The 20,061-nt window shown below is 40.4% G+C and overlaps 1 protein-coding gene and 1 non-coding gene across 3 annotated transcripts; one reads left to right on the top strand and one right to left on the bottom strand.

The window, feature by feature from the left end:
• The first annotated feature begins 454 nt into the window (after nucleotides 1-454).
• TRNAS-UGA (transfer RNA serine (anticodon UGA)) lies at nucleotides 455-536 on the top strand. The gene has a single exon. It is a non-coding gene; the product is annotated as a tRNA-Ser (tRNA).
• Nucleotides 537-7,763: 7,227 nt separating this feature from the next.
• Nucleotides 7,764-16,129, bottom strand: DNAJC12 (DnaJ heat shock protein family (Hsp40) member C12). Of its 2 annotated transcripts, none has more exons than XM_028729390.2 (5): nucleotides 15,885-16,129; nucleotides 14,110-14,188; nucleotides 11,583-11,722; nucleotides 11,186-11,291; nucleotides 7,764-10,086 (listed from the first exon to the last, which is right to left on the bottom strand). In XM_028729390.2, exons 1-5 carry the CDS (start codon nucleotides 15,960-15,962, stop codon nucleotides 9,992-9,994), a joined length of 498 nt encoding a protein of 165 aa, XP_028585223.2. In that variant the 5' UTR covers nucleotides 15,963-16,129; the 3' UTR covers nucleotides 7,764-9,991. The 2 variants fall into 2 exon arrangements, with proteins under 2 accessions (XP_028585223.2, XP_028585222.2); XM_028729389.2 differs by having other exon boundaries at nucleotides 11,186-11,384; nucleotides 15,885-16,125.
• Between the last annotated feature and the right edge of the window lie 3,932 nt (nucleotides 16,130-20,061).

The raw sequence follows: 20,061 nt of genomic DNA, 5'->3' as shown, positions 1-20,061 counted from the left end.
AGAACTTGGGAGACTTCCAGTCAGTGTGACTGCTAAATCTTTCTTACCTCAGGCGCTTTCTCCTATATCTCTCTCTGGGGGGAAAGCTTTCCCGCAAGTCTTTTGAACCGAGTTTAAATTATGAACTACGTTCAATGACATGAATTATATTGGGGCGACGGGACTGTTTTGGCGGGGGAGAGAGCCAAAACGCCCTATGAAGCTGGGGAGGATTGTGGGTCGCGGTGCTGCCTCTTTGGCGCCTCCGGAGAGACGCCATTGCTCAGTTGGATCCTGTTTTCTAAGAAGGGCCGCAGCTTTTGTGCGAGCCCGCCTTTCCCCGGTCTGGATTGGAGGAGCGGAGAAACGCCGTTTTCCGGTTGGGTGCTTTAACTTTGATTGGCAAGCGAAGGTAAGCAGCAGATGCCGTTTCCTGTTCTGCTAAATAGCTCTGTTTGCCTCTCGTTTCTATGTAGCAGCGATGGCCGAGTGGTTAAGGCGTTGGACTTGAAATCCAATGGGGTCTCCCCGCGCAGGTTCGAACCCTGCTCGCTGCGGAAGTGCGAGGGGTACTTTTTTATTATTTTCATACCCTATGCTTGTGTAAGGAAACTCGCAGCATTTACTAGCGGTCGTAACATAAATATAAAATTGAATGAAACATTCAAGTGAATCGTGCCAATTTAAACGTTGCCTCCTTTAAATGCCCACGGTCGGTGTGACAGCGTTCGATCTTTCATTTATTTATAATAATAATTTTTTTTAAAAGAAGTCATACATTCACAAGACTTTATTTTGAATAACGAACTGAAGCAGCGATAAATAAATTTTATCCAGCCTGCCACATCTCTATTTTGTTTTCCCGATGCAGCAGTTAACAGAACTCGCAAATCGTAATTGCCGCTGTATTAATTTTGTCCCATCATCAATGTAACGTGTCCCTGTTTCGCGCATAAAGTCACCCCGCTTGGATGAAAGAATGCAAAACTTCGAGTTATCTGTTGGCTCGAGTGAAATAAGAAATATCGCATGCAAAGGAAGTACAACCAACTACCTTCCACGCACGCCCAGAAGGCAAATAGTGAAGTCTCACATTTTCTGGGTTCACTTTTTCACATTTAAAATTAAATTTTAAAATTAATTTTTTTCACATTTTCAGTTCACATCATCAAACATGGCCAGAGGCTGGAACAACGCATACCTCGGAAGGGGGGGGGGGGTTGGCAAATTGCAAACCCCCTGGGGAAGGGGTGCTGAAGCATCGTACATCTGAAGCAGATGCCTCCGCTGCCCCCGCCTCAAGATTCCTGGGAAATATAGTTTGATAAGGGTGCTAGGAATGGTAGCTCTACGAAGTGCAAAACTAGAGTTCCCAGGGTCCTTTGGGAGAAGCAATGTGCTTTAAATGTACGTCGTTTAATGTAGTAGTTACACTCCTTTTCAGACCTTCGTATACTGCCTGGAAGGTGTCGGGACTGCTCGCCCTGTCTCGGTTACACAATCTTCCCGATTAGTGCTCCTGTGTGTGTACAGAGCCGGGCACGCACACTCGCACGTGCGTAACTTTCTCCGTGGCGTCTCGGGTACAAGTTGTACGCGCGCACATTCCGCATTCGCAGCCAATCAGCGCGTAGGCATCGTGGGCAGGGACTGCTGCCTTGACCTCGCTCGCCCTCCCTCCACCCATTGATTTTAAGGGGGGGGGGTGTTTGAAAGCCTGGCAAAGGCTTTAGTTTTATGGACTTGGGCAAGAATCCCACCACACCCCCTCCCCAAACTGTGCAACTGTCTCATGTTTCAGGGGCACTTTGGTCTTTAGAATTGTTGTATTTGGATCTGTTCTATTTTGTGGGTAAATTGCCTTGAATGCTAATTACTAAAAGGCACTGCAATAAATTAGAATAGAAATGAAAGGGGGGGGGGGGAATAGACCCGGTGGGAAATGTTCGCAGTTTGTGTGTTTGCTCCTAACCTTATCCTTGATTCTCACCCACCCATTTTTTAAAAAATTACAATAAATTAAATGCAACATCTGTTTGATCTTAAACAGCACTTTTCATTTGCTGCATGCAATTTCTCGTGGTAGTTGGTTTTTCTTACCCCACCCTTTCTCCAGACTGGAGCAGGGCTGTTGACAGGAGGGTACAGGGGGTACACAAGCATACTTTTTGTTTGTCAAGGTTGGCAAAATGTTTTTGTGTGTGTTTGTGTTGCTGAGGGCTGTGAATCGGCACGTGCTTAGAGTATTTGTTGCTTGTTGTTGTTGTTGTATATTTGTATCTAGCTTTTCCTCCCAGGAACTCAAGTCTGCAGTCATTGGCCTCCCCTCCCCCAACTTTATCTTCAGAACAGCCCTGTGAGATGGGGTAGATGTAGAGTTGGTAATTCAAAGTTGTAAACCTGTAAATACTTGGAGTATTTTTTTTGCTTGTTGATATTTATCAGGGTTGGCATTTTCTTCCTCTATTTTTTTGTCTTGGCCTTTCGCCATAAACATCAGAACTATGAAACATTGCAGTTAAAGGGTGGGCTGCTTTTCTGAATTTATTGTGTGTATTTATTTATTTAAATGTTTGAAATGATATTATATAGATATACAGTGGTACCTCGGGTTAAGTACTTAATTTGTTCCAGAGGTCCATTCTTTACCTGAAACTGTTCTTAACCTTGTAATATATGCATGATGTTTCTGGGGGTGGGCTTGACCTAGAGGAGGGGAATTTCAAAAGTCTTTATAAGACCTTGCACACTATTTTTCTGCAAGTGAGGGGAACACCCTGATGCATCAGTTCAATAAAGGCCAAGCCTACAGGCTGCTGTTTTGCTCCAAGTTATCCTGGTTGGTGTCTTTGTTTTGTCCAAGGGAGCCCTCGGATTTTTCCTGCAACAACCTGAAGCACCACTTTAGCTAATGGGGCCTCCTGCTGCTGCTGCACCTCCGCCGCGCAATTTCTGTTCTCATCCTGAAGCAAAGTTCTTAACCTGAAGCACTATTTCTGGGTTAGCGGAGTCTGTAACCTGAAGCGTATGTAACCTGAGGTACCACTGTACCTTGGTGATTCTCCCTGGAACTCAAGGTTATGTTTATTGTCTTTTCACTTTTTATCTTTTCAACAGCCCTGCAATGTGGGCTAGTCTAAGTTTAGATATGCAAGCAGCAGTTCTTGCCAATAGATTGCAAGGGGGAGGAGGTGAGAGATGCAGGGGGCCAAAACCACATACATTTTACAGGGCCCAAGAAATTCTGTTGGCATCCCTGCTTGCCACCAGCACCACCTGTGCATCCATCAACAACACCAAGCCCTGAACAGTTCCTAAATTGTAGTTCGTACCTGAGCAAGTGGTACATTTGTAGTGAGCATGAAAATTCTCTTCATTTGCCATGGCTAAGCAGTTGTTGATAGACAGTCACTGTTCCCTATGTACTCTTGCCTGTCATCGTGCTGGTGGCATCCTCTTGACAGTGACAGAATTCTCCTTTGATATTTCCATGAAAATCCCAAACATTTCCTTCCCAGCTGACATGACAACTCTAAACCTAGTGCATTATGGCAACCTTCTCCTAAATTTTAGCTGGAAGCTTTGTAGAAAGTCAATGAAAAGGCTTAGAAAAAATATCGACCTCCTGTTTTCTGTTCAAACTGACATGTTAATAATCCTGTCAATGTAGTGACAAAGTTGAAATCATCTTCTGCCTCCGAGTTATTTTGCATCATAGAAAACTGTTATGCATTCCATATTTCCTCCCTCAGTTGTACTGAACAATCCTAAGCATATTTGTTCAAAATTAAGTATCACTCAGTTTAATGGGGCTTACTCCCAAGCAAATGTAGGTGGGATTGCAGTTTTTAGGACACAATGTTATGCACACTTAATTGGAAGTGTGTCCCATTGAAATCAGTGGTACTTTCTTCCAAGTAGACATGCACAGGATCAGGTTGTATGACTGATTTGTTTTCGGGTTTTCCCCTGGCAACCAGCAATTAAGTACCCACATATTTGAACTACAAAAGTAATTTAAGTGGTGCTACTTTTCTTAGATAAATCAGTGGGACTTATTTCCTAATAAAAATAAGTCTGTTTCTTCTTCAAAAAGACTCCTGATCACAATTGAATTTCATACAGTGAGTTGAAACACAATGGTCTGTGTCTCTTGATCCATGCCAAATGCCCTAAGTATAGGCCTGATGTTCATCAGGCACATGAAACTTTATTAAAATTTTAGTATGTGGCTCAGTTGACTTCAGCAAATGCTCTTGAATTTAAACTGTCTCAGCCCCATTGTAGTCAATTTGACCAAACTGATTCAAACTAAGATGTTTGCTTTAACTACCGTACTTTGTGTAGTGGGATTATTAGATACTTATGTGTAGTGGGGACTTACCAGCAGATTTCCCCACCGCATCAAAAGTTTTTTGTTTACTAACCTTTCTATTAAGTGTTGTTAACACTCAGACACTTAGGCACCGGGATTTGATGTCAGCACTCCATTCCAGACATCCACATCGTAAAAGGCATGTGTTCTTAATTTTTGTTATTCGTCACAAACCTTTACAATAAGAGGAAACTACAAAGGGCCAAACCATCTTATTTAATAACTATAATACTTGACAGTTTCCAAAACATTCATTTTTCTGCATTCAATTTTCTGTCCCTAGCGTTTGACATCATTTTATTTAATGCAACAGGTCTGTATTGTGAATTTATTCATCCTTTGTGCCTAGAGTGTAAATGGTGGTATCACGTGTCAAAAAATGAGGAAGTGTAGGTCCAAGGACTAGCAAAGTACATTTTCTCTGAACACTGGTTCAAAATATAGACACATATATATCTGAGATAAACCCCACATGATAAGCAAATGCATGCATTAAAAATCACAATGGCTGCTTCTCCTGGGATAAAGAAGAAGAAGAAGAAGAGTTTGGATTTGATATCCCGCCTTTCACTCCCCTTCAGGAGTCTCAAAGCGGCTAACATTCTCCTTTCCCTTCCTCCCCCACAACAAACACTCTGTGAGGTGAGTGGGGCTGAGAGACTTCAAAGAAGTGTGACTAGCCCAAGGTCACCCAGCAGCTGCAGGTGGAGGAGCGGAGACGTGAACCCGGTTCCCCAGATTATGAGACTACCGCTCTTAACCACTACACCACACTAGCTCCAGTGGCCATTTTCAACAAAGAAATAGCCAGGGAGATGGATGCTTAACTCTTCTTTCAGCCACTGCCTTAGGGTTTCAGATGTGTACAGTATTTATCTCTTTTGCAACACATACCTGGACACCATCAGGGCAGGAAATCAGCTACTGGGGAAGGGGAGAGTTGTAGCAGAAAAGCAAAAAAGCAGGGGGAAAGTTTCCATCTCCACCAGGACTGAAGCTAGTTTGAGAAACAAGATCAAGCGTAAGTATTTTATAAGAAAGGACAGGATACATAATGCATTTAAGATAAATCTAGCAATGGAATTGCAGTGAGTGCACAGTAAACTGAAGTGTGAACACAGCCATGGTCCTTCACATTGCACTGAAGCCACCCTCTTTCATAAAGTCATCTTTTCACCCACCCTCTGAGCTAGGCCTCTATCAACACATAGGATTCCTTGAGCCCACTGAGGGGATCCAAGGCACCATTTGAAAAAGGTAGACACAGCCAGCTGCAGAGTTAGCTGGGAAGTTGTAGGGAATGAACCAATAGGACAGACAGAACACACACAAACACAAAAAGGGCTGTTTGATACTGGAGCTTAGAGAGCGTCGGTGACACTGATAGGTCAAACAGATGCCGAGAAGCAATAACGCCAAGCGCTAGCGACTGATGCATATCACAACATCTGAACCTGAAAGTATACAAAGTATTTTATTGTGCGAGACAGTTTTATCACTTGCTTTGCAATTACATCAGCTTTATAACATTTCATGCGCTGCCAACCACACCAAACTGCCCTTGCCATTCATTTTTTATGAATTTGGAAGGAGGTGGTGACTGCCTTCAGGAAATTAAAACCCCTCAATTACCATATTACTCATCAGTAGCACTTGCTACTATTGATGTGTACGGTGCTATTGTCCTGTTGCTCAGAATAAAAGGAAGCAATCTTTCTTGCTGCCTAGTCGTAGAAAGATAAGTATTTTAAATGACAAGCTATTTGCATTCATGCTAACTTTGCATGAAGATGTATTTTCAGCTGTGGGGGAGGGTATCCACTGAAAATTAGACTTTAGAGCTTTGGTATTATTTTAGTTCCAGATTCATTTAACCTATTGATTTACCACAGGCCCTAGAATGGATGAGCATCACTCATCAAAATCCCTTTGTTTAATCACTAGATAAATCCTTGGGATAACTATTAACGGAGGTATGTAGAGTCTGCGGACATAATTCTAGAAGCTGAAATATGTGGCCTAGAAAAATGGTCAAACTAATTATCCATCGAGCCCAGTGGCTCTCCATAGTCTCAGGAAAATGTATTTACCATTCTACTACCTATCCTGTTTAACTGGAGATGCCAAAGATTGAATCAGGAATCGTCTACATTCAAACCATGTACTCTACTGCTAAAAACAGTCCTCCTCTAGGAGTTCTACCATGTCATGTAATGTAGTTTTAACGTGTAATGTATCTTATGCCTAAGAATGGCTTCCAATGCATTTCCCAGCTCAGTTTAAGGTGTTGTTTATTACCTATTAAATATTGTCACACACCACCCCAAATCTCCAAGCAGTGCAAGATTCCAGGGGGTTCCGGGTGCCTTATTCAGGATTCATGTTTCCATTTGGAAATGAGGCACAGCAGAGACTGTGGTGCCTTTATGATATGTGGTTTATTTACATATATACACAACCTGAGCCTAGAATGGAGGGGTTCACAGCCTAGAAGAGTATTGTTTCTCCCATAGCTGCAGCCCTGGATTCAAACAGAAATCAAGCATTGTGCTCTGCCTCTGCCTTTTCCATCCTGCCATCTTTCCCTCATAGGGAACTCAAATCTGACTTTGTCCTAACTATCTAAGAGCTAGAGAAGGGGAACCAACTCATATACCATTGGCACAAAGCCCCCCTCTCCTTACTTTCTTAATATCACCTTTCCCTTGTTTTCTTAATGGCTCATCATCCCAGGCAATTACCTCATCAGGAAACTAGCCTGGCTTGTATTTCAACCCTTGCTGAATCCAGGAGTTCAGGACGCTTAATTAAATTCAAGCACTTACTGGATCCAGGAATGTAGGGGGCTGGCACCCCGAGCTCATAACAGTATGGTCTGGGACTGGGTTATTTCACTGAACAAATCTTCCTATATGATTTTATTCGCCCACTGTCATCCGAGTTGGTGACTATTACCACATCTTGTGATAGGCAATTCCTTTTGTCTGTTCTGAATCTTCCAACAATCAGCTTCATTGGACGGCTGTGGGTTTTAGTATTATCAGAGGAGGGCGAGAGAAAGAGAACCCTCTTTATTCACTTATTCCATCATGCCCAATTTTATACACCTCTGTCATGCCAGTTCCAACCTTTCATAATAGAGGAGTTGCTCCATTTTCTTGATCCCAGCTAAAGTGAATCACCCAGGCAGAGGCCGATTTGGTTTCTGGAGATACTAGAAAAATAATTTCTTTAGCCGCTCAAACAAATAGATCTAAAATATCCTCAAAACTTGGAAAATGCTCCCTGACTATATGATATTTTTTCCTGTAGAATTGTCTGCTTTCCCACAGTACTTCTCAGTCTTGTGATTTACTCAAATGGTTAAACAGAGAGAAGGGGAAAAATAAAACAAAAAGGAATAGGCAACTTTTATACTCAACTTCAAAATAATTTATTAATATAAAGGCAACAGAACATACAAGAAAAGAAACAGATCAGACTACACATCACCTTTTGTGTTCGATGCAAGATGTCAATACAGTTTTAATAATATACAATAGGCTATGGTTCAGGCACACAAAACCATTTCAAGCTGAAATTTTAAATGACTGACAATGGGCCAGTGCCACGCTAAACTCACATATACAAATAGCTTTGCTTTCTGCATCCCAAAAGATTGGTACCAGGCACAGGTCTTTCTTTTTAAAGCAAGGGTCTGGTGCTTACAGCTTCAAATAACTGCTTAAAATGTTGAAGTTGTGTCTGGTAGAAATTCCCAAAGCAGAGCTTCTGGTGCAAGGAAGGGAAATATTCAGTGCCCACCTGTAATATTTATTTACACCATTATTAGCAGAAAGTTAATATCCCTTCAGTATCTTAGCAGAAGGATAGTGCCACCGAAAGTATTAACGCAGCAGTGGTGCAGTGTGCCAAAGATACTGAAACTAGTGGCAACCATGCTAAACATGGCTCAAGCCACCTTAACAAGAGCCAACACCATCTTTGTCTGAGAAAAGGAACCAGGATCCTGCCATTCTGGATGCCAAGGTTCTCATACTACTTTCTCAAGGTGCATGAGAGGAGAAGTCAAACAGGAAAGTATAGTTCTTATCATCTAACAGACACAAACTGACAAGGTGCCTGCACTGCTGGTTGAACGATTTCAGTGAACATTGTAGAGAGGAAGGTGAGCACAGAATACTATACTACAGGCACCCCCAAACTCAGCCCACCAGATGTTTTGGGACTACAGTTCCCATCATCTCTGACAACTGGTCCTGTTAGCTAGGGAGTTGTAGTCCCAAAACATCTGGAGGTCCGAGTCGGGGATGCCTGCATTTGAGTCCACGGAAGAGCAAGAACAAAACATCTGAGAAATAACATATAGCTGCATATAAAACAGATCAGTCTTCAACTGTTAACTATGAGTTACAATTATGTTATTATAATATTATTATTTATTTATATACTGTAGTGCCATCAATGTACTGTACATGATGTTTACAGAGTATTACAAGCAAAACAGGAAGGAAGGAAGAAAAAGGCAGGTAACAGCCACAACAAACTTCCGTTCTAAATTTTGGCAACGAGGAAGCAAATGAGGGAAAGGAAAATATGTGTTACATTGAAGATCTCAATATAGTGTGTGTGTGTGTGTGTGTGTGTGTGTGTGAGAGAGTGAGAGAGAGAGAGAGAGAGAGAGAGAGAGAGAGAGAGAGAGAAAGCGCAAGCAAGCAAGCAAGAAAATATTAGAACCCTTCCCGATGCACCATAGCAAACATGGGGGGCGGGGTCCTGAAACTACTTTTATAAAAAGAAAAATTTAAAGATAGCTCTGTCGATAGAGTATGAGACTCTTAATCTCAGGATTGTGGGTTCGAGCATGAAGATTTATGCCCACACCAGGCATAAAGATTCCTGCATTGCAGTGGGTTGGACTAGATGACCCTTGAGCTCCCTTGCAACTCTACAATTCTATTATTCTATGTTAGGTTATCCAAATTAACATGTAGTTTGTCCCTCAGACAATAGGACAACAAGAACTAAATATGAGTAGATGCTGTTTTTTATGTGGGGGATAAAGACTCAAAGGGTTATATCCCAGGAAAGGTGGGTTTTGAAATGATACCGAGTGGTAGCATGAGAAAGTTAATTGGGAGAGAGAGGGAACCGGGTATCAGTGGCTGGTGGCAAGAGAAAATAGGAAGAATACAGGATACCTTTGGTTGGCTGAGTGTGGTAAAGTTAAAGGGCTAAAGGCTGTTTGAAGGAAGATAGCAGGAAAATAGGGCAGAAAGATATAAGGGATCAAGGATGTTGAGCAACATGTGCTTTTCCCAACTGTTCAATAATGATAGGAAACAGCTCACATATACATTAAGTTTGAATGTTGGGAAAAACGGTTAACTGTATTCACATATTACTTATGCTAATAATGAATAAAAGAAAAGTACCTGCCAACATTTAAACATAAAAGAAAAAACCAAGCAGCTATACATGGTATTTTGCATGGGAAATTGTGGCATCAATAGTACAAAACTACCTAGTTAAATAATATTCAAAGACACTTCTTTATGAACATATGCAAAATACTGAAATGGTGAACATGGTGTTCAACATATATTTGGTCTTCTGAATGGTATTTGGTCTTCTGCTTCATATTTCATAGTTTCTAAACTTCCGTAAGAGTTCAGATGGGGTGTCACCAGACCAACGAAAGCGCAAATGCCAACAGTTTGGATCGGAAAATCCTGTAAGGGGGTGGGGGAAATTGAGAGAGAGAGAGAGAGAGAGAGAGAGAGAGAGAGAGAGAGAGAGAGAAGAATCAGCTAGTAGAGAGGAAATGGTACTTTGGGTTTATAAAGTAAAACTCCTTTAATACAAAAACCACCAACTCCTTGCTTATCCATTCATTTAGGAAAGGCCAAAAACTGTAGATGAAGCTTAGGTAACTTGGTGGAGGGGGGTGCATTCAAGCTGTGCACACAACTAAACCTAGTCCTGGGTTGGCTCAGTACCATGCGCACACACACAATAATAAGAAACCAGCATCGCAATGTATCCCAAAGAGAACCTGCATAGTAAAGCCACTTTGAGGTTTAAGGAGCCAAATTGTTGGGTTTCTTTGTCCATACATATATTTTGGGCCAGTAAATCAGCAGCACTGGCTCCCACTCTCCCTAGGATTAGTATCCCCAATCTTTATGGTACTTTATCTCTCCCACCAGCTGTCCTTCAGAGATAAAGGTTTGAGGAAGTTTTCTGCCCTTCCTATTCTGCACCTAGTTCATCCACGCATGCACATCACTTGATTTCTCAGCATTTGTTACTGTACTGTTAACAAAAGCTATTCTGCCCTTCTTCAAAATCATCTGAAAATTCCATCTGAATGTGTGGCCTGCTACACTGTGTTTGAGATGATAGGGAAGCTCCATCTGTGATGTTTGACCTGCAATCTCACACTCACACACCACGTTAGCACTGGATCCTGCAGTCTTCAAGGGACACTCATGCACATGTGAACTAGCCCCAGCTGAAACATGAGAGGTATGAAGCGCAGCACTCAGAAAGACATGTGCAGCATGATGCCCTATATGGACTACACCATCTGAACACCCTACAAATTCTTGGGTGGGCTATGTAGGAGATTCAAATGAGCTGTGCACAGGTGCCATGCAGCTTGAAGGGGTCAGGTACACCAAGAAGTATACCTGATATTCATGCAAACCCACATGAGGACAAACCCCACTCCTGAGAATAAAAGAAGGCTGCATATTTCACTTATCTGGTGCCAGCCCCAATTATCTGGATTTTTTTCTGTGTCTAGCACTGGTACCGCAAACTATTTACCTGGGGAATCAGGGCTCTTTGGTGACAGCAGCTTCCCAGCAGTGGGGTCCAAGTCTTCTAGCCCCTTTTGGTCATCCAACAGTTCATGATTGTTGTTTTCAGATTTCTGGGGGAAATTGTCAGCCATCTTATCATTAAGATTTAAATCGGGAGCTTCCAGCATTGGCTCTTTTTTGCCTCTGACAGCCCAGTGCATTGACTAGACAAAAAACAAACAAATCAGTGGCATTTGTGAGTTGTAAAACAGCTACACATGCTTGCTCAAGGATGAATGGTATCCTCACCGATTCCCATTCCCCTTGCTGAACAATGCTAGCTAGCAGAGAACTTCCCCACCCACAGAATGGCCTCTTTTTTCTATTCCCCAATAATTATAGATGCATAAAGCAAAACTAACAGTTTTGACTGAGTTGCTCAGAGCCTCCCACTGCTGGAACGGGATGGTAATCTTGCTTCTCCGCCAGTAATCATAGCGAGATCGGCTCTCTTCATTGGTGAGGATTTCTTTAGCATGCTGTAGCTTCTGAAAATTCTCCACTACAAATCAGAGACAGAAGAAAGTTTTATGAAATTTTTACTGAAATGTATGTGTTGCTTTTTCTGCTTTTAATTATTTTATGTGTAAATGACTTTCAGTCAGTGATTTAGAAGGCAATAAATAAATTAATTGCAATAATAATAACAATAATAATCCTTTGTTGGAGATCACCCAGTGTGAAAGATATATCCACTGTCAATATTTTGCAGAAGGGGTTCAAGTGCATTATAAAAATGTAGGTTTGTATTGTACAGTTAAAAATTATTAAAGCACGCTGTCTCCTTAGCATGACAAATTCACTTATTTTTTAAAAAAATCAGACTTATTGCAGTTTGGGAGTGACAGGAGACATACCGGTATATTGACAGGTGTGGAATGATTATAGGAAAGCGTTCAAACACCCCAAAAGCAAATCAGAACAAATGCTCAATAAATATAGTCTAACCCTCCACAAAAGCATTGCGCAAGCAAATCAGGATGAATACCCAATAAATAGGTCACCTGGAGGAACCCTTAGTTTGATTTTGAATATTTCAAATGCAATCACGATGACTAAAAAAGAATTAGTCATCAAAGGCAACCAGGTATATACAAGTGAAACAGGACAAATAGTTCCAAGAGCATCATGGGAGCAGTGATATGCACATATTAGGTCTACTACAAAACAAAAACTTCCCGATCGTATTAGGGTGACCTCATTTTTTCCAGTGGATATAAAAGTTTCCATACTATAATAGAAACACAAGTCCACATCCTTAGTAACCATCTGTGTAAAGGTTATGGAGATTTATATTTTATCTATGAGTCACCTTTCTATTATATGATCGTTATTATTACATTCATTTATGCCAGTTTACTATACTAGATAGATCTTTTGAAAGACACTGAATTAAAATGCTAACAGGGACTGGCAAACACAAACAAAACGTCATACAGTTTAGTTTTCCAGTTATGTTTCTCCCCCACCCCTGATTGGCAAGCTGATAATTCTTCTACAGGAAGCAATTTAGATAAAAGGGACAAGGCAGTTAGTATTTTAACATCTAGTCATGACGTAAATCATATGAAAAATAAATATACATTCACTAGACCCATAAACATGATTTTCTTTGTATGTGGAAAACATACTACTCCTCATTCTTATTTGCATAATATACAATTTTGTCATTTGCCCCTGATTTTTTAACTACACATTACATGGAAATGTGTGTTAGCAGTGACCCAACACCATTTTAGAAAGCAAAAATAGCTTTGGAAAAATATTTTGAGTGATTAAGTGGAAAGGCAGGTACTCTACCTTATTTTTACTCCAAAATGTCCCTTCTGGCAACATTTCCTCCATGAGGTTCAAAATATGTTTCACTTGGGGACAATTTGGTGTGGATAAACAGTGGGCATGAAAGGGGTTAACCACATTTAACATAAACACAATCCCATTACCCCCTTTCCACATCTTAGTTATTCCCAAATTATTCCTCTGCACAGGTCCAGAAACAATGTACTGCCAAATATAATTTTAATATTTAAAACAAAGGGTTATATCCAACTAAGTCCTACTGAGCTTAGACCCCTTGGAATTAATGAATCTAAATGAGTCATATCTACAACTTCAATGGGTCCACTATGTGTAGGATTAACATTGGATAAAACCCAAAATGTGTAAAAAATTATTGAAATGCAAATTATACAATATTAAACACCCTGAGTTTGCATAGTCTCCTAACTATTTCTTGTTCAAAACATAAGTGCACATGTTAACAGGGTTGCAACTTCTTAAAGCCCCATCTGTTTGCTTAATGCTTTTCTTTAGCTGTAGATCATTTGGAGAAAGAAAGCTGGACTGTGATTTGTTTCAAAAAAGGGAAGTGAAGCACTTGATTTTGTAAGCCACCCTATTAAACCTACGTTGCCAAACAACTGCACTAAAGAATAGAGTAGCTATGATTTTCCTCCAGAATCAATGTTTGTATAAGCATTAGGGCAATATAGTTCAACTTGCTGCTGAAAAGGAAGTGTGCCACACAAATAAAAATAAAACAAAGTGTGCTGCATATATATAAATAGGGCAAAGTATTAGGCAGGAAATTGAGGATACTTGTGCCTTCTTCTCTCGTAGCCAATGCCAGCAAGTGACAAGGCTGGGCATTTGCTAGGGCCCAGATATTTGTAGAGCCTGAGGGTGAACTTCCATGGCAGGCTGACCAGTCTCACCTTTCAGAAGATGGCAGGAAAGGGAGCATGTTTTGGAATTTTTGATTTATGCCCCACTCCTTTGTCAGGGTTAGGGCTAGGGTGTGTTTGGCCAATGGCTCTCAAAATCCTGAATCCACTGTTCTGTGTAACGTCACCTGTTTCATTTTGAGAGAGAAAAGGAAAAAACACATACCAGCTTGAGGGTTTCCAGGATGCTTGTCAGGATGACATTCGAGGGCTCGAACCTTAAATTCTGAAATAATTTGTTCAACCTAGACAAACAATTGAAGAATGGATGGAACTTGTTTTCTTACGAAAAATATACCTATGGACTTGTTTCTTACACAAGTATGTGTGTGGCACCATGTGTAAAACTCATGGATTTGTATTATCCATTTTACTGAATGTAAGATTTACTAAACTGGCAATTGGTATTCACAGTGAAACAGCCACTTACACCATCTTTACCTGATACAGGCAGCAGTGCATATGGGAATATATTTGTCTTCCCTTACAAATACCTGCATCAAGCAACTCTTCTTTTGCTATAGGTTGACATTAGAGCCTCAGTACACAGCAAAATAGTCTATGCATGTGTTCATGCACCATTTATTCCACAGAAGATCCATGGAAGTCAAGGTCAGATTTCCTTGGAAATAGTCTCCACCAATGTTGGGATATACGGGAGCAGTCCACTATATGTGTAAATATGGTAAATTAATCCCAAAGCTGTTTGAGTGCAAAACATTTTCCATATATCTAGATTTCTTTAATTCTAAAACATACATAGGTTCTGTTGAAAATGGCAGACTCACACAATACCATGGCTGTCAGCAATCTCTTGTGTCTACTGCTCATGGTTTGTAATGTGAAACATCTCTGTCTCCCTAACATAAATCACTTTTGTGCAATGGATCAGCTTTCAAAGCCAGCAGACAGCTTTTTCATAAAATGTTATTTCTGTTTACTTCACTTACGATGCTACCCACTTGTTGTGGTTCAAAATGACTCCCATTGACACAGCTTTTAATTACAAAAATCAACCACGCTGACTTTTCACGCAGGCAAAATCTAGTGGCCCCTTGCTGGAAGCCATCTCAGCAAACCTTTAGCGGGTGGGCAGAAGGCAGATCTGAATCTACTGGTAGATCTCTTGGTGGTTTGCAGATCAGAAAGGATTTGCAACTCTCAACTTGTTTAACAATAGCAATAAAATTATCTCCCCTCTTCCTTCTTCAACTACTGAGGTGAAGAAAGTTTGTGGTAACAGAGTGGATTTTTGCCTGAAACAGTTCCATTCCTCTGGTACTCAAAGCAAATTTCTGGGCTCAGCATTCTTTTAGTCTGTGCTTTTTTCACCTCACTTTGCTTGGTGGATCTCTAAGTTCTAGTAAAATGCAAGTGAAATCCACAAGCCCAAAATGTGCACACTCATGGTAACTTTTTATTTACTGTGAGAAGGGATATTATCTTTTCAAAGTCAGCAAGGATTACATCAACATAGATCTTTTTAAACAGAACAACTGTAACTACATTCTGTGCCATTGTAACCTCAAACAATCTACTGAGGCTTTGGATATTAACTGGACTATTTAAGTTAACACAGGACAACTAGAGAATGCAGAGAATTCCTTAGGTATATACCAATTAAAAGGTTATTCAAGTGCTGTTCCGATAATTGTATTCCTTCACTGCAAAATGAAAAAATTCAAACTATTCTATTGAAACAAAGCTGTGTGAACAGTTAATTGTGTTCAACAGCTTAATGTTGCATAGGTCAAAAAAACTGAACTGGGGGAGAAAAACAGATCAACTGCTAAAAATATGCACAGGAAACATGGGGAAATTAGGGAAGAACAGAAACAGCACATATACACCAAATCAAACCAATTAACAAAGAAAGAACATTAAAAAAAATTGTAATGAACTAAGGAGGAGAATAGTAAAATCATAATTAACTAGTCTTACTGTAGACAATTCATCACAGCCTAGCAAGCTGTAAAAATCTTCCATGTCCTCCAGTCTGCAGTTCAAAATTGCATCCATCTGCTTCAATCTGGCAAGCACTTTCCCACTTTCTGAAAACAGAGACACAAAAAGCTTAAATGCGTCTTTTAACCAGTTCAGAGCTATTTAAAGTGATTGGAGAGAAACCGATAGGTGTAGTGATGCTGAAGCTTCTCTACAGATGGTTTTATACACTGAGATGTCACCCGAGACTCTGTAAGCACACCCTCGAATGAGCCTGCTCTTATTGGTGGAAGCGAATTCTGATCACAGTTTACAATTGCAAAGCTCTCTGGGATTTGTAGTTTACAGAGTGGGGGGGGGGAATCCAGCTTTATGATTCATGTTTCCACCTGTAAAGAGCTTACTTTTTAATGGTTGTTTTGAAACAGTTAAAATTGCTTTTAGTTTAATATTTTGGCCACGGGTATGTGCTTAATTTGGGGGTTGTTTGTTTTATATTGTTTTGCTGCTGATTTGTTAGCCACCTTGAGTTTCTTTGGAAAACTAGGCATGATAGGAATTTTTAAAATAAATAAAGAGGGAAGTTTCAGAGCATAAGAAATATTTTTTGCCATAATCTTAGTTTTGGAAATTAACAGTTTTGATATAAACTGTAATTCCTTATTAAATTTGATTTGATACGGCATTGTTGTGATTCGTTCACATTTATTTGTTTTAATAGGTATTATAACAGTTATTTAATGGAGCTACAAAGTATGTTCCTTCTCACTTGTGAGAATAAGAAAATCAAATCCAGACAATTTAGAACTATATATTTAAAAAAGAATTTATAAAGGGCACATAACGCAATTTAAAAGATGATGCAACAAATAACAGCGAGGAATAAGTGCCAACATCTAAATGGATTCTTGCCATTAGTTTGCATATGTAGTTGCAAAACACTGTGTACAAGTCTGTTTGCCCAATCTTTTTACAAGTGAGAGTACTAGCATGATGTGCAGGATGATGAAATCTAATATTTGAAGTTCTGACAGATGTGGGTATTATGTTTTCCCCAGCTTCATTTATTTTTTTTAAAAACCTCCTGTGCTTAAAGTTCTGGTTTACAGAGTAACATCCACAAATACAGTAATAAGGAACAGACCAACCTAACTTTAGTCTAGTTTGCAGTGGGCAAGGTAACATCCCTGAATGGCCTAGATTTCTGTATTGATTTGAAAGAAGAATTAGAAGGTGGAGTTTACTCTCACTGAAAGCCATACACTGCAATTAATAGCTGTCATTAATATCTATCACCAGTTATAGTATAATAGGACCAGTTCAGCCAGCTTGTTGGAAAATGCTTCATTGATTTTATTCATCATGTACCAAAATAACTGTCCCACAGTTAATCACAAGGCCTTGGGCAAATATTTATGCACTGAACCCTATATACAGAAAAACAGTATACAGGTGTCTCATACTGGTCACCAGCTATAGTGTGGATCATCAAAGAAGCAGAACAGGATGGAGTCCCTACCATTCAAAAGCACCACATTTACAACAGAGGAAACCCTTCAAATTCTTGTAGAGGACGAAGTTGCAGTTCTTCCCACAGGACATAATCAACCTATGCAATTTGCTACCACAAGGTGTTGCTACCAATTTGGATGGCTTTAAAACTGGATTAGACAAATTGGTGGAAGATATTGCTACTCGTCATGATGGCTGTGTGCTGTCTCCAGTATCAGGGAAATAATGTGTATGAATACCAGGAAGAGCTTTTGTGCTCATGTCCTGCTGGAGAGGGGGGTGCTCCATAGGCATCTGTTTGGTCTCTGTGGGAACAGAATACTGCTTCCCACCTCTTTTCCAGAGGACTAGATGGCACTAAGGTTCCTCTCCAGCCTTTTCATTCTATGGCCCCCAATGAGTCCCATTGAAACAGTTATTACCGGTAGTTCTCTGTTTTCTTTTCAAAGTTTTAGAAAATATGTTAATGAATACTATTTATTGAGGATCTTAGCTGCCTTGCGCAGTGCAATCCTTCACATATTTACTAGGAGTAAGGTGCACGTCCCCCAGTAAGAATACCATCTGAACCATGCATGTTTATTTCGAAGTCTCATTGCATTCAGTGGAGCTCACTCTTATGCAAGTATGTTCAGGATTGCAACATTAGTCACTGAACCATTGTAACACTTGCAAATTTCAGTCATAAGAAAAAGAAACATAGTTTTGCTCTTTATAAAAAGTACATGCAATATTGAAACAATTGGTATTCCTGTGAAAAGAATCGCAGCATAATTGTTTACATTGTGCCTAGAAATGATTTAGCTTATTTGAATGTTAACCTTCAAGAATGGAAACAAATAAAGAAGACCCCCCCCCCAAAAGCAACACCTTTGTCTGAATGCAATTCTAAACTAACCAAGAAGAAAAGGGAGGGGAGAGAATGAGGTACATCTAGGCATGGGGATGGGTGAATAGGTAGAAATTGAGAAGCAAGTTACAGAGCAATATTAACTATAGAAAGTAATGCAAGTTACACCAATTTAGGTTACTAGTGGCAAACTCTGTTCAGGGTGAATTCAGAGGAATTTGCCTTATGACACCCTTTGTGACAGGTTTTTATTCTGTCATGCTCCTGCCCCACTCCCAGAACATCCCTTTTTGGGAACTTGCACTCCACATTGGCTGTGCTGGGGTGAAGTACAGTGGTACCTCGGGTTAAGTACTTAATTCGTTCCGGAGGTCCATACTTAACCTGTAACTGTTCTTAACCTGAAGCATCACTTTAGCTAATGGGGCCTCCTGCTGCTACCGCGCTGCCGGAGCATGATTTCTGTTCTCATTCTGAAGCAAAGTTCTTAGCCCGAGGTATTATTTCTGGGTTAGCAGAGTTTGTAACCTGAAGCGTATGTAACCCAAGGTACCACTGTACTTGCGCCAGCATATAACCAGCTCAGCCATGGCTGAGCCAAGGGACCCCCAAGCCCACCAAATCCAAACTCTCTTACCCTGACAGATCTTGGGTTAGGATTATGCTGGAATTCTGATTATTTAGGAAAGAATGAAAATACAGCATCTGCGTTGAAGAGTATGTTGAGATGTCTGTGTAATATATTAAGGTGACAGATATCTATTTACTGAGGTCCTGCTAGAAGTGAAAAAGATAGGTTATTTATACACCAAATTCAGGAACAAATCAAGTGAAAAACAGCTGGCACAGACATACCCTAAGGCAATTTTAGTGAGTGTATAAGTCCTTTGGAAAGCACCCAATGTGACTATAGCTATACCATAATCTTTATGAAACCATTTTAAAAAAACAAACCTGAAAAACAGGTAAATGATGCATTGAAATGAATTGCTATGTCCACAAGTATGGAAAATGTGTTTACAATACCAGCAAATACATCAGGCTCTTAACCTGAATTGACTTGTGGGTGCTTTCCCTACAAGGGTGCTTTCCTTTGTCTCCTTTACAAACAAATTTAACCTGAAAAGTATGTTTAAGAGTGGAAAAAAGAGGTTAACTTCTACAGCACTCTGTCTTGATTACAGATTTATATTTATAGAGATGCCAAAACAGGAGCTATGAACCTTACTTAAAAAGCAAAAGGAAACCCAGAACAGCATGAAAAATCACTTGCATTCCTAAACACGTTCCTTCTGAAGCCTGCCCCAATTTATTTGGCGTCGTGTATATCTGTAGATGACTCGCACAGGATGCTGAATTAGTTACCTACCTATTTTTATCTGCTTTTATGTATAGCGTTGTGGCGCTTAAACTTTGCAGCTTTGCTTTACATTTGCATGAAATGTAAAGCTTTAAAGTATTTAAAACAGGTAAGCATTTCAGTGGGAGTGTTTCCAATCTACAAGCTGATGCTTATTTTAATGAGTGCATTATTAAATCCCACCTTTAACTGCTTTAATGTGTGTAGTATTTCATTCTGCCGAAGGCGGCGGCCTTCTGCTGCCTCTTAAGGCTCCTCCCCTCACGACCCCTTTCCAGAGCTTGCTTGCGACTCCCGGCCCACTAGCGCCCTTTCCCTTCTTTACAGTCTTTGCCCAGGCAGAGCAGAACCCGGGAGCTGCTCGCCCATCCAGCCTTCGCTGCTCCTTCAACGAGTTGCTGCGTCAGCGCCTTTCCTCTTTCCTCCCTCAGTTCTTTTGTTTATTCTCCTTT

Source organism: Podarcis muralis, chromosome 6 (assembly GCF_964188315.1).
Source record: "Podarcis muralis chromosome 6, rPodMur119.hap1.1, whole genome shotgun sequence".
Taxonomy (NCBI): Eukaryota; Metazoa; Chordata; class Lepidosauria; order Squamata; family Lacertidae; genus Podarcis; species Podarcis muralis.
This window is presented reverse-complemented; position numbering and strand designations above follow the sequence as displayed.